This window comes from Odontesthes bonariensis, chromosome 9 (assembly GCF_027942865.1).
Source record: "Odontesthes bonariensis isolate fOdoBon6 chromosome 9, fOdoBon6.hap1, whole genome shotgun sequence".
Taxonomy (NCBI): domain Eukaryota; kingdom Metazoa; phylum Chordata; class Actinopteri; order Atheriniformes; family Atherinopsidae; genus Odontesthes; species Odontesthes bonariensis.
In genome coordinates this window covers 24,111,700-24,126,060 of record NC_134514.1, presented here as the reverse complement: position 1 = coordinate 24,126,060, position 14,361 = coordinate 24,111,700, and the positions used below count along the sequence as shown (strand labels likewise).

At 41.3% G+C, this 14,361-nt stretch overlaps 2 protein-coding genes across 4 annotated transcripts in view; one reads left to right on the top strand and one right to left on the bottom strand.

Moving 5' to 3' along the window:
- Positions 1-4,848, bottom strand: part of veph1 (ventricular zone expressed PH domain-containing 1) — a 75,527-nt gene extending 70,679 nt beyond the window's left edge. For all 3 annotated transcript variants that reach the window (XR_012770308.1, XM_075473705.1, XM_075473707.1), the window contains exon 1: positions 4,655-4,848. The gene's annotated coding sequence lies outside the window, so the exon portion shown is untranslated. The remainder of the gene's footprint in view (positions 1-4,654) is intronic.
- Positions 4,849-6,447: 1,599 nt separating this feature from the next.
- LOC142388453 (lysosomal amino acid transporter 1 homolog) lies at positions 6,448-13,589 on the top strand. The gene is made up of 8 exons (XM_075473704.1): positions 6,448-6,589; positions 7,032-7,243; positions 7,342-7,471; positions 7,760-7,847; positions 9,976-10,085; positions 10,212-10,313; positions 11,341-11,526; positions 11,754-13,589. The coding sequence occupies exons 2-8, from the start codon at positions 7,041-7,043 to the stop codon at positions 11,868-11,870; spliced, it is 936 nt and encodes a 311-aa protein (XP_075329819.1). The 5' UTR covers positions 6,448-6,589; positions 7,032-7,040; the 3' UTR covers positions 11,871-13,589.
- Positions 13,590-14,361: the final 772 nt, after the last annotated feature.

The following is a 14,361-nucleotide window of genomic DNA, read 5'->3' as shown; positions in this document are numbered from 1 at the left end:
CACACACACACACACACACACTCACACTCACACACAAGAGCTTTAAAAAGAAGCTGGGTGAAAGGGAGAGACAGAAGAGAAGAAAATACCCAACATTCCACAGCTCTCTCTCCAGTATTGCTTCATACCTATCCGAGTATCAATCAAGACACGGCAAGAGAAAGAAAAAGAGGACTTTAGTATCTTATTCTTTATTTGTGAGGAAACTGTATGATGTGAACTTTTGAGAGGGGAGACACGGAGTCAGAGTAAAAGCAGGCTAAACTTTGCTGGAAGTTTACTTACCTCAGACTACTAAGATGAAGGTACTGGCACAACATTTACAAGACACTCACTGTTCTAGTCTGACCAAAGCCAGATTTTTAAAATGCATGCTAGTCTGACTGAAATCATATGAAATCAATGATCTCATGTTTGAGCTGGCACACCCAAATTATTCGGTTGGGGATCAAAACACTTCTCCGTGTAGACCCTTAACTAAACTCAAATGGGCATCGGCCCCTATTCCAAAGTTATATCTTCATGCATCTTTTGTGAAAGCAGCGAGGTGTAAGTGTATATCAACACAGACGAATTCCTAATAAAGCTTCTTCATTCAAATTTTTCTTCTTTTTTCGTTAACTGGCTCTAAATGTCAGAAAATTGCGACCGAAAATCAGAAATTAAGACTATGTATGTAGCTTAAAGTATTTCCAGACCGTTACTCTGCTCTCATAAAACCCTGATGTTGTAAGTGAAGCACCATCTGAAAAAGAATCCCGATTCAAGTAACTTAAAGACCAGGTCTATGCAGTGAATTCGGCTATACTTACATGTACGATGTGTCCCACTGAGAAGGTTAAAACCCAGCAGGATGCCTTGAACATTTTTATATAGACCACAGCGTTGCAGCTTCACACTTTGGTGAAAAACTTTATTTCCCTCCCGCAGTTATAAGAACTATACCCACATATTTTTCGGTCATCCTAGAGTTTACAGACTGTAAAATCTTTTCCTAAGAAGGCATAGACATGACCTGCCAGTCTCTTCCTCTCACTGGCCAGTACTAGTTCCTATCATCTGGATGAGTTTCTGAAGTTCATACATGAGACTCTGGGTACCACTGCATCACTGTCCACGCATGAATACTTGGACAAAGACAGCGGTCCAATTAAATGACCAATTTGAGCTGTGGGCATTGCTTGACTCAACTCCGCATGTAACCGTGATGAATATATACCCCCAGCAGGCCATTTTTCTCCAAATAGAGCCACTGACAAATCAAACTTTGGGATGTTCGCTTCTGATACAATTGTGTAGCTCTAATACTTACTGTACCAATGATGTTGAGTAAGCATACTTGTGTTGCGATTCAAAATGCACATTAACAACAGTGCTGAGACTAACAGCCACTCTCAGAGCAGAGTCAAGGGGCTCCAATGAGTGGAGTTGCCCAAAGAAAAACTATATTTCGCCGTTACAAACAAAACAGCCTCCGAAAAAGATAAGTTCACGCAGGATCGGTTCAACTGATCTGATCACCTTTCGGCAGGTGACTGGATGAACCACCTGGGCTTCCGAAGCGATATGATGTCATGACAAATGGAAAAAAAGTTTACTTTGGTGCACGGAAAAATAATATGAAAGTTACATTTCCATTACAGTCTTTTTTTCCACCGTCCTTTGACTTTTCTACTTTGTGCCCATCCCCTGTCTCTGTGTATCACAGGCTGGCTTTAACCACTAAGATCAGCGGAAAGGAACTACTTCATCATCAAACTCCTGCCAAAGCCCGTAGTAGCTCCCCTTTAAAGAGCTTCCCGAGTCATTTCCATTGCAACGAGTTCTCCTTGACAAAAAAAATAATAATAGATTACTTTCTTACACTTGAAATAATTCAATATTAAATCGCTTGACCCATATTATTGCCCCCATTCTGTTCTCAGCGCAAACCCACCTTCCGTATTAATAATGGAATTCAAGTCTGGCTAAGTTCGTAGTTATTCTACAACTGGGCCAATCAGTTATGTAACTGATGCCTTGAATTTCATGAATAAGTAAGATGAATAAGTCACAGAGAAGACACTCCCTAAAGAAGTCTGTGGAAATAGGTCCACACTGCCGCAGAGAGCGGAATTAAGACTTGAAAGATAGGCCCCCGAGGTTTAGCGTTGTGTGTGTGTGTGTGTGTGTGTGTTTACTTCTGTGAGAGAGAGGGAAAGTTCTTCATAATTTATGCCTTGCAGTAATGCAGCTGTGGAGCAACGGCAGGGAATTTCATTATGTCAGGAGCTGAAGAATATAGCTACTGTAAAACATGCAAAGTGACAAAGATGGAGGAAAAAAATGGGATAAGAAATCTAGAGAGACGAGGAGAGAAAACGGAGGAAGAGGGGGGGCACGGGAGCAAATATCTCAGCTTCTCCACTGAGAGCAGTCAGCGAAAGCTCAAAAAGGGAAAGCAGAAGCAGACTTCAGGAACAATTTGCAGTTTTACACGACGCATGTAGATGTCACAACATCTAAAGCAGAAAGAGCTGATTTGCCACGAAAAGACGTAAGACAAAATGATCAGAGACACAAACAATGATACCTGCTCGCTATTAATCTGCTGTCATCTATAGCTCAGCCCACACAGCTCGATCCATGAAATATAATATGCAAAAAGTAGGATGCAGGTTGCTGCTGGCATGTTGGATATCATGCATCTCTAGCAAATCCGCTGATCATTTTTCAGGCTTAACACTGCAGTGCTTACATCACTTATCTAGTTCTATAAAAATCACTGTCCAGCCCAAATCACCACTTTGGAAAAAGACAGCAAAGCCACACTATGCCGAATGTGGCCTCTGCCATTTTGTTTTTTTTAACAAAGCTCAAAAGGCAAACAGAAGTGTAAAATAGCAGTGTTACTGTGACTTATACTTCTCAGGCTCTCAGCTTGAACTTAGACGGCTCATAAATAAATATCTTTTGGGACTGACCGCGCTGGTTCTAAAGTTGGAACTAATCTGACAACCATAAAAGGAGGGAGGGAAAAAAGGATCATTTGAAGGAGAAGATCCACTTTTACAGCTCTCCAAAGACCGATGTGAAAAGAGTTCATTCCTCTCTTTTTGTGCGTTTGTGGTCATACGTGTTGATGTAGATGTGTGTGTGCCTGATCTCTCTGCAGGTGCAAACTGTGTTAAATGGCTGTGAATCAAATTCAAAGTGTTAGAATAAAGAAGGATGGTGGTGTGTGTGTGGTGGGGGGGGTCTTTTTTCATGCTTTGACTCTGCCGCGCTTTGAGACTCCTAACGGCTGAGAGGATTTCCATGGCAGAGAAGAGAACCAACTACTGGTTGGAATAGAGCTAAACCGCCACACTCAGCCAACTAGCATTCATACACAAAAAACATTAATTATTCATTACACTCCCCACTGGCCCGCAGTCTAAACTCAGAGTCGGAAAGGAAACATGTTCTGGTCCTAGCATACGAGTATGACCCAGGAGTATAAACTGATTAAAGGAATACGTTCAGTGCAGAACATTTTAGAACCCCGCAGTGCTTATAGATACACTTGGTGTTTGTTTAAAGGATTAGAAATGTTTTGATAACCTGCATCCTGCACTCCATCTAGGTTTCCCGTTCCCTGAGTGAGTAAATGGAACGAAGAGCAGATCTAAGGACTGAATCCCAGCTTTCATCGTATGAGGAGCATGTTTCAAATCCACTGAGTTGTTTCCTAAAATCATACAAGGATTTGTACAGATGCAGGAACACAACTCCATACAAACAACGATTTTGCAGTTCTGCACTCAAGTGATTCTGAGACAGTATGCCCAACCTCTGTGACACCAAAACACGCGATATGACGGCCTCCACATTGGTGATCATGATGGATTTGGCAGGAATATTGGAAATGAATGAAATCTAAAAAGGAATCAAGATGCTGACAACATATCCAAAGTGCACGTGTCAGGGGAATTTTACACAGAACGCACTCTCTTCCACGGACATCAACAAGTCTGTGACCTTGAAGAGCCCCCCCCCACCGTCCCCACCTTCCCCTCCTCACTCAACCACCCTGAGATGAAGCCGCACACAGTGTTGGGAGCAACAGTAGATTTCGGTTTAAACTAAGCTTTGAGAGAAGAAATGCACAGAGTGAATGTTTGCAATGCGACTGAACTTGCCTGTCAAGCTCCCAGCACACATTCCACTGTATTTACACTGAGACACCAAGAGAGTGCGTGCGTGCGAGTGAGGCAGAGGTGTAAATTAGTAGATTAAGATGTCAAAATGCGAGCAGAAAAACGCAGTATTGTACACTTTAAAGCGCTGTGTGTGTGCGTTTGTACCGCACCTTATCAATAATTGGCAGGTATTTAACCTTGTCCACCCAACAAATAATTGACATCAGCTCACAAAAACACCCCTCCAACACACTGCGCTCCCCCTCTATCTACATCTTCAAACCAGTAACTAGCAGGTGCACCAACAGACTGTGTCGCTTAGATGCTTTGACTATTTATTTCACCTCGTCCACTCAACTTTCCCGACATCAAGAAATGCTGGAGGCAGTCCTGCATTTTCCCCGGCAGCACTCGTGTATCTAATGACAGTATCCCAGATTACAAAACCCGGACCTGCTTTATTTTCTCAACAACAGCGGCGACGGACAGCTTACCTGCTTCATGCAGGAGGTCGAGGGCGCACAGACAATGAACGTGGCGCTCCTCTCAGTGCCTTCAAACCGTGCTCCAAATGGGCACCTAACAACACATATTACCATTGCACGGCTTCGGATTCCCCGACAGAGCTGTCCTTGTAGTCGTGCCCGTCAGCCAGCCTCGGATAGCGCGCCATCTTGCGGCTAACCGGAGCGCGCCGCGCAACAGGTGGAAGGTGGGAGCGAGGACAAGTGGGGATGCTGCGCTCAAGAAACCTCACTATGTGGAAATGTAAGGGAGCGTGTAAACGTCGAATTATAGCGCCCTGCGTATTTGGCCCAGGAACCTTTGCAACTAAGTAAAATCACCCGGAAATATCTGGGTTGCAGCCACGATAAGAGCTGTTCGAATTCTCCAAATGCCAAGGAAAGGAGCTCCAATGCTTCCTTAATTATCTCCTTTAGCATAGGATACACCGGACCATCCTTTCTGAGAGAAAGAAGGTCATTTTGTCCCACAATTCCTTGCGGTCGCAACTTTTTGTAGTGACGCTCGATCATCAACACTATATTTTTAACATTTATTTGATTTTTTTTTTTTTTTTACATTTTTCTGTGCTTTTTCAGGTCGGAACTTTATAATAAAGTAATGTCTTTATCACTGTGATAGGAATGGCTTCATTTCCATGCGACAACGTGATGAGATCGCAACAGACAAAGTATCTAAAGCGCCTTTCATGGACTATTTATTGAACTTTTGTAGATTCAGTGCTGCAGACCCACATCGCAGCTTAGTGTAAGTGTGGTCGAATTATCATCTCAGAGTGATTGTCTTTTCCTAGGGCCTTAAGATTTTCCACTGGTTGTCAAGGTCGAAAGAGCTTAGGAAAGAACGAGGCCATTTTTTTTGACTACTCAACCGGAATCATAGACTGAATTCGCAACAAGAACAACTGTTATATTCACATGTGATTTAGCGAATCTTCAGTCTCGTGAACGTGGGTTTTATGACCCCCACAGACAGACGAATAAGGATATACGTTTTCCATTTCTAAGAAAGTACTCCAAACCTCATTCTGTGATCTCTAATTAGGCCTACAGTAAATATGTGGCACCATAGAGAGAAAATTAAACGAGGTTTAATGGCTTCATAGCCATCTCCAAATCAGGCATTTCTAATCTTTTCTCTCAAATCAGAAATTTTGCTTAATGTTTACTTGAGTGCCACAGTGAGACTACTGGGAACAAATATGTAGGAATGCAGATGAAGTTAATGAGCCTAATACAGTTATCTTGGTCTGAAATTAATATTGGGTTTTCTCCTAATGGAAATCTGAACTGATTGACTGTTTTTTGTTTTTTTTTTCGATCAAAGAGGTTTGTTCATGCATCTATTTGTAATCCTGTTACTGTTCTGTTACTGTTACACATCAGTAGATGGCAGTATTTCCCCTGCCATCCCACCCTCTAAAGTGAAGCTGGACAATTAGTGTAGTGTTTCCGGTGTGTCATTATAATTCCGATGGCACAACCGACGCAGCTTTCAAAATAAAAGGAGATTATTAACCAAAAGAAAGAAAGTTTTGTTCCAAATCCTACTTGGACCCGCCATTGCTGTATTACATTTGGCCAGTGGTATGTATGAATTAGGTATAATTATTAGGGTTTGTATTGACAATGTATTGACTTCAAACTGATCGAGAGATATGTTTCTTTTTATTTGGCAAAAATATTAGGAATTGCCTTCTGAGAGGATATAATTTTGAAATGATACCGGATGTGACGTTGTCACTGTAACTTCTAACTTCAGGGACCACCGTCGATGGACGGTGGTTATCGTTAGCTGGTTTCTTCTTTTGTGAGTCAAACCGCTTACAGAAATGTGCGAGAACTGGAAAGTTTACTCACAGAGCCATTTTCAGTCTTCAGTGTGCAACAAGTTAATTTTGTCAGGTGAGAATTCACTCAAGCTTTTTTTGGGAGGGGAATTGTTAGCATCATTTCATCTATGCAAATTAGCTTCAACACTAACACTGTCCAAATCAAACTGAAAGTGGCTCTCGGGGCACTTTTATTTATGGAAAAACAGAGAGTGCTAACTATGCAGATATTGCAGATAAATAAAGGACTTACTGCAAAAAAAACAAATATTGCTGGGAGCTGACTGTTCTTTATTCGTGTATTTGTTGAAAGGGGGGGGGGTCTATATTTCTTTGTCAGTCTCGTTAAGTGACGGAGGTCCTCACTCTTTTATTTACGTATTTACGGTGGGTACGTCAAGATGTAACGTCTGCTTTTGTCAAGTTTAGGGTTGTCTTGCCAAAAGAAACACCAATGAATTGATTTTGAATGTGTAAGTGTGGTCAAATCTCTTTGACTGGTACTGTGCCTACAGTTCCTCCCCATGGCAACGGCGCGCTTCCCTGGGAAGAGTGTGGACTTCTCCGCCGCGAACAGAACCGCGCCAGCACCGGGCAGACCTCGGTGTCTTAATGGGACCCCGTGGATCCTTTACCTGCTGGAGGAGTGTGTGGACAATACGTGGGAGTATTCCAGCGTGGTGATAGGACTCGTATCCATGTTTTGCTTTCTTTTGTCCACTTTGCCGTAAGTTGTGATTGATTGATGTCACAGTCATGGCCTCTTGGAAATATTTGTGATTTATGTTGAAGTGGCTTTATTCTCCCCTTTTATCTACCCGTTAGGCAGGTCTATGAGGCCTACCGGAACGGTAAAGTGGAGGAAGCCATGTCTTTTGGGTTTCTTTTTTTCCTCTTCAGTGGTGATTTGACCAGCTTTGCAGGCTGCTACCTCACCAGCCAGCTTCCTATTCAGGTGAGCTCTCACCACCCAGTCTTGTTCATTTTCAGCTGTTTATTAATACATCATTTAGTCTAAGTTAAAATCGATTGATGTTAGTGTAACAAAACGACAAGGCTATAATCTGAGTTTCAGGAACTCTACAGTATCTGAACACATTTGAGTTATAGCTTCTAAAGTCTATGATGTACATAGATTTCTATGAGCAGCTTCCCTACATGTGTGAGCTTTTACCGAGGATAAAGTGATAGTAAGTCTGCTTTTTTCTTTCTTTCTTTCTCTCACCTCATGCTCCACTCTCAGGTCATCACAGTGGTGTTTTACATCTTCACAGACGTGATCCTCATCTCCCAGTTCCTCTACTACAAGATTAAAAACAGCTCCAGCAGAAGTAAGCCCTCACATTAACTCAGCACTTAGAGTACAGAGCCATCACGTGTTGCGTTCCAGCCTCTGGTGACACGAGTTGTCACACTTACAGAAATTATAGTTGATTAGAACATATTTTCTGAATAAAGTCAAACGGAGTGCTCTTGGTTTGGCAGAGTTGAGGGGATTTTCAGAAGGTACTTTTCCCTCAGAAGTTAAGCACATTCAGGGCAGAACAGGGTGACAAGACGGCTCTAGTTGAGCAGCTTCCTCAAAGGGTGGACTCAGTGTGGCATGGAAGACAAAAGCTGGAAATGAAATAAGTTTACCTGGTTTTTACGAGACTTTCTTCTGAAGACGTCCTGGAAACAAACATCAAATGTTTTGTAGCAACTGTAGAAAGGTAGAGACCTCCGTTTAGATTCTTTATTATTCGGCCGCTCCACGCTTGCCTTAGTCACTGCATACGTGAATAATGTTGACCACAAACCGATTGCAGACAATCGCACCTCCGTTGTAACAAGGATGCGACTGAGAAGAAAAACACACACCAACCTGTTCCGTTCATAAGTTTTAGACTTCTTCCATTGTCTTGAAATATTCACCACCTCCCCCTTTAAAGTCACGGTTCTGAACTTTAACAAGAAACAAGTTTTTCGTGGCCTAAGAAAACCAGTCAAATGTTTGAGGGAACTAATGAAACATGAGTAGCGCACAATAAGAATAACAATTATAAGCGCAGGAGCTTTTAAGTCGAGCATGTCTGATGCCACAACTCTGTGAACGATGTGAGAAAACATTTAAGACATTCTGCTGGCTCTTACTTTCTCTGGAGATTAGTGTGCATGAGCCCATAGTCGGTTTCACTGCACAGACGTCTTGAATTTACTTGAATTATCATTTTTGACAGAGGCTGCTTTGTTGGACCGGTTGAGTCTAGTTGTGCAAATACATGAGGAGTGATTTGGTCCTAAGCTGTGTTATCTGGGTGTGTTTGCCCATTTTGAGAGATTCCGTGTTGTACGATTTCAGTCGGACGAACGCAATATATATCTGGCTGATTGGAATGGAAACAAATGTCAGCAGAACCCTTGATGTGGGTCGCACTGACATGAGCTTAAGAAAAATCAGGATTTCTTTGAATGAAACATAATCAGAATTCAAATCAAGGGAAAGGCGATGCAGAAATGGGCATGTGAGCTCAGTTTATGGGTGTTTGCAACCTTCAAGCCACCGCTTTTTCATGGTCTATCAAGACAACACGATTAAGATCATGTACCACATGAGTGTAACAATCCGGTTATAACACTCAAAGTGATTGAAAAGCGTAACAAGGAGACAGAAGTGCTTCCTGTTGTTGACTCTGGAGCTTTTCTTTGACCGACATAACACAAAAGAGTGAAAACAAGAAATTGTAAGATGTAAGACACTGTCTTCTTTAGTGTAATAAAACAATCTGTCGCGTATGTTGACTGTAATGGTTAAAACTGGAAAAGCTAAACCTGTGGACAAAACTGTTGATAAGTGATAAAGAGACAATGTTGATTCCAGACTTTCTGTTAATGAACATCTTTACTAATGGGTCTTATTTATAAAAAACTAATGTATGCTGACTCATAGATATCAGAAAATCACAGCATGTAAGTACCATATGACATATTAAGCACGTCTTTAGAAATGTTTATCTACCAAGGAGCATCGATTGCATTTGTTTTATTTAGACTATTAAATACTCTTGCCAATCAGAGTCTTCGTCATAGTTTCCAAAACATTTGCATTTGATCTGAAGGCTCTGCTGCAAAATAGTTTATTCCAAGTGCTATGATTAAAGTTTCAAAAAGGTGATGGAGCATCTTCCTTTCTTTTAACTTTCAGTTACAAAATTGATATTGTTTTGAGGATCCAGTAAGATCCAGATCTCACATGTGGAGCTCCACAGATGGGATCAACATAACTCATATACGATGAGTCAACAGACCCAGCACCCGCTGACTTCGGAGATCACAGATACAATGTTGGTTCTTATGTACTGTAAGCACGTACCTGCCCACTGATATGTTATCATACATGAACTTGTTCAGGACTGCTCTGAATGTACAGTGCATGTATTGTTTTTGAGGCCTTTAAGTTTATGTGTGTTTGCCTTGTAGAAATGCCTCTGTTGAAGTGGATGTGTTTAACGTGGTGTGGCGTTGCCACATCAGCTCTCCTGGCTTTGACCAAATTCATCATAGACAATAGCACAACTTTAGACCCCCAGGTAGGATAAACAGAAACACACATTTACTTTTGACAGAGGATTGTGATCTTTCTGCTTCTTGTGTTGGTGCAACATTTACCCATTCACCTCCGCCTTCCCTCGCTCTCTTGTTTTCGTCTTTCCTAGAGCACAGCCACCTCCCAGTCGGTGGAAATAACTGGCTATGTATGTGGATACTTGGCGTCTGTGTTCTACCTCTGCTCCCGCTTTCCCCAGCTCTACAAAAACGTAAGCAACAATGTAATTGACTTATTTTCTCTCTTTCTTAATGGAAAGCTGGGCTTATTATAGTTTCGTCAGTCATAAACGGGGATTGAGTGTGCATGTGTTTGTAGAGGGAGGTGATATTTCAGTGTTTGTGTAAATGGTATGTGTGTCCAAATGAAAACCAGGCATTGAGGACAATGATGCTGTTGTGCTGAAGAAACATACTGGCACGAACGCAGCTATTAATCACCAGAGGGGACGGTCTCTGTGGGCTGCCATTGCCAGAGACATTTCTGGGCACAAAACATAGGCTCTCTGACTATAGTAAATCATTAACATCAGATATCCCCGTGTGCATTTTTTTCATTTATTTATCTTTTCTGGGACTTTTGGGAATGTTTTATCTTCAAACACAAAATCCAAATAACTTTTACTTTGTGATGTCTCTTTTCAAGTCCAGCATTAGAATAAAAAACAGTAAAAGCACTATAAGTGTTATTTTCTGTAAGATTTCTCTCAGTGCTGCCTGAGTTCAGCTCTGGGAAGAATCTAAAGGGCATTCGTGTTTCCGAGCACACTTTTGACAACAGAACGAAGTGAGTAGCCAGAGTATAAAACCCCATTGTTGAGTCGAGGTTAAAAATGTTGCCATGGTTTCATGATATCAGGTGGATACTGTCTCTCCTGGTGTTTCATATTAGAAAGTTGTGATGGGCGCAGCTAGTCTTTCTATCTCAGGTGCTAATGCTTCCCACAGTATGTGTTGCCAGTGGAATTAATCCATTGTTGGTCATCATCCTTTCAGGCAATTTGTTGACGGCAATAAAAATGATTTAATCTAACCACCCTCATCCTTTGATGTTGTCGAGGCTCTCTGAAGTGAAAGCACGCTGAAATCAGATAAATGTAAGTGAAACAGAAGCCTGCCGTGTGGTTAACACTGTGCTAAAGGAAGGAAATAATACCCGGTAACACAATAACTGACACTGCGAGCCGAGAGCGGGTCGTCCCCTGCATGTCTGTTAATTCAGCATCTATTCCCCTGTAGTTCCAGCGCCAGTCTACTGAAGGCACTTCCTACCTTTTGTTTGTCCTGGCCATGATGGGGAATGGAACATACGGGTTAAGCGTCATACTGGTGCTCCCTGCCCTGAGGGGCTCAAAACAGAACTTCATCATCAAACATCTGGCCTGGCTGGTGGGCAGCCTGGGTGTCCTTGTACTGGACTTTTTTGTATCCTTTCACTCGCAAGTCGAAGCATTATGTTGAATCAACAGCGGCAAGCCAAAAACGTATGCATGCAGCAACTGCATGGCGATGTAGTAAAATCACATGACTGTTCAACGGTGTAGGTCTTTTGAATACTTGATTATACTACTATTATACACATACAGTGTGATGAAAACAATGTTAAATGCAGGCTGAATTCTCTTTGTCGATATTAACCTTGACATTAACAGGTGATGGTCCAGTTTGTCATGTACAGGAAGAACGTCTCTGCTAAAGGCAGTGCACTGCTCGCTGTCCCGGAGGTGGAACCTCTTCTGTGTGAGGAAGAGGAGCTGTCCGTATTATAGAACACGTATCCAAGTTGGCCGCCGGGTCTACAATTTGTTTTTAATCAAATTGAGTTCTTGGACACTGTAGAAGCTTCTAGCTGCCCTGTTGTCGTAACAGGAGGCTATTTAGGTGTGCCTTTATTGTCTGATATTACTGCTGTGAGAGGACAAACACGCTGACACACTCCTCCGGCTCAGAGTGCTAATTATCCAGATTGGATATGGTTGATATACTCTTTAACACTGGAAATTAAATGTAATAAGTTGCCAGTTTAGAAGCATCACTGCCGTTTGTCTCCAGGCAGTCTTGTTCTGCAACAATTGCATAAGTCTAATTCTGGTTATGCAAACTTATTTTTGAGGCATTTTGGTTTTGGGTGGAATAGCTATTTTTATATGCCACCGGAGACCTGCACACCCAGAGGAGGAAGTCTGACACCAGATGTATCGTCATAGATACAAGCCTCATAGAAGAGTTGAAGTGCCTGTTAGATTTACACCTTTTTGACGGGTAAATGCTGCCATCCAAGCCTGAAATGGCGATGGTACACGATGATGCATGGCTGTATATGTGGATTTTTTCATTTACTGTCACAGAATGTCAACACAGTGAAAGCAACGTTGTTTTTTGGGAGTTTTTTGCAATCTTTTATGCATTAGTTACTGGGGTTTGCAGGAAATTATCTCAAGCAAAACGTTAGATAATAAGTCTTTATTTAACCCACAAAGACATAAGAAGCCCTATGAACATTGGAACAGGTACTGTAATTTTGCTTCCGATTTTAATGGGATAATGTTTGATTTAAAGTATCCTTAAAGATGTTAATTTGTGTACTTATTTGTTCTGGTCTCATTTCTATTTAAAAATGTGTGTTGCATTTTCTGCTTTTATTTTTTCGAAGCTCTCTCTGTTGTCCTTAAAAGACACTTTGTTCCATTTTAAACTCAAGCTAGTGTTAGTAAACTGTTAAAACCACGCATGTTTGTGTAATAGCTTTATTATTTATGGGAATCCTAAACTAAGGATTTGTTTAAGGGATGCATGTGCGAGATTTATTTTTCTTTTATTTGCACTGCCTCGTTATGAGCTACCTCTTTAAGTATGAGGCGCTGCTTAACACTCAGTTTTATATGTTTTGTAGTAACGCCATTCAAGTAGTTTGTAGTTGAACCGTTCAATAAAGATTTTGTTTCTTAAATCAACCGAGACTGTAAATGCCACAACTAACTTTAGAAGGCGGCCTTCGGCGGAATGAAATCCCTGGAGGTAAAAACAACACAAAAGTTTATGCTGTTTTGAGTACAAATATCCTCTTGTAGTAAAGGCTCTCAGATAGCACAACAGTGGTAATTATCACAAAAAAGGCGGCAAAGACAAAATCGTTTTGGTTTTTTTCACCCCCAGTACAGTTGCATAACCTTCCACTACACGATATAAAATGCAATTAACTACCAAAAGCATAAAAACATAGGTTCTCCACCGTAGAAGGCGTAGCTGTTCATTTGTGTGCCCGCAGAATGCTCCATGAATAGGAAGTTACTTCAGAAAGCTTGGCAAATTAATTAGGCCCGAAATGATATCGCACATTTCTAATCTGTAATTAACTTTAAAACAAAGAGGACGTTCTCTGTAACAGAAGGCTAAATGCACAAGAAATGTGTGTCACTGACGGGCAGCTGAAGGTCTGTGTTGTTTTTGGATCATTAGCAAATCTCACATTGTGTGTGTGTGTGTGTGTGTGTAGTAATTGAGAAGTATGTGTATACATACTTTTTAATTACTTCTAGAGTAAATGAGCCTGTAAATACTTCGGTTTATGCACAAAATGTACATATTTACTATGCCATAGACTATAGAACGAGTAGTATTTATTGTGAGACTATAGCTGGTGAAATTGTATTTTTAAGTGTTATTTTATATAAGCTCAATGTCCTTTTTCAATGTGATTAAAGTGTACACGACCAGTCACATCTCTGACCTCGGAGTCCATGTGTGTCATGTCCTCTTATAAGAGATGTGTGTATGTTGTACAAAAATGTGAATAAACAGTTTTCACCTTTATGCAGAATATGTTGTTCTTATATTGATGAGAATGATTTTACATCGAACATAAGCGTGTACGTTGTTAAGATACAACTGTTTTTCTCTTTCAGTTCCCCCTCTGCTCCTCTGTGTAAAATTCTAAGTCAGACGTGATAAAAGTTCATATTCCAAGTCATTTTCATACATTTCAGTTCCACCGTACAACCCTTTTAATACAGTTTTTAACTACAGTTACGAGTCCGTAGTTGCTCGACATGAGGAGAGGAGCTGTGCCAATGAAAGTCGAGAAAGCTAATATGAGGCTTAAAAACAAGAATGAAACCATTAGAGAAAATCCTAGGATTAACAAAATCAACTGTCTGGAACGTCTTTAATAAGAAAGAGTGGACGAGCTGTGTGGTCGCAAAGGGACTGGCAGGCCAAGGAAGACCCCCCCACTGCTGATGTCAGAAGATGATCCATGTT

What these genes read in the sequence shown, in the direction of transcription:
- LOC142388453 (XM_075473704.1), top strand. Translation starts at nt 7,041, where the DNA reads ATGGCAACGGCGCGCTTCCCTGGGAAGAGTGTGGACTTCTCCGCCGCG. An exon ending in GCACAACTTTAGACCCCCAG is followed by an intron (nt 10,086 to 10,211) that starts GTAGGATAAACA and finishes CGTCTTTCCTAG; the next exon opens with AGCACAGCCACCTCCCAGTC. An exon ending in TTCCCCAGCTCTACAAAAAC is followed by an intron (nt 10,314 to 11,340) that starts GTAAGCAACAAT and finishes ATTCCCCTGTAG; the next exon opens with TTCCAGCGCCAGTCTACTGA.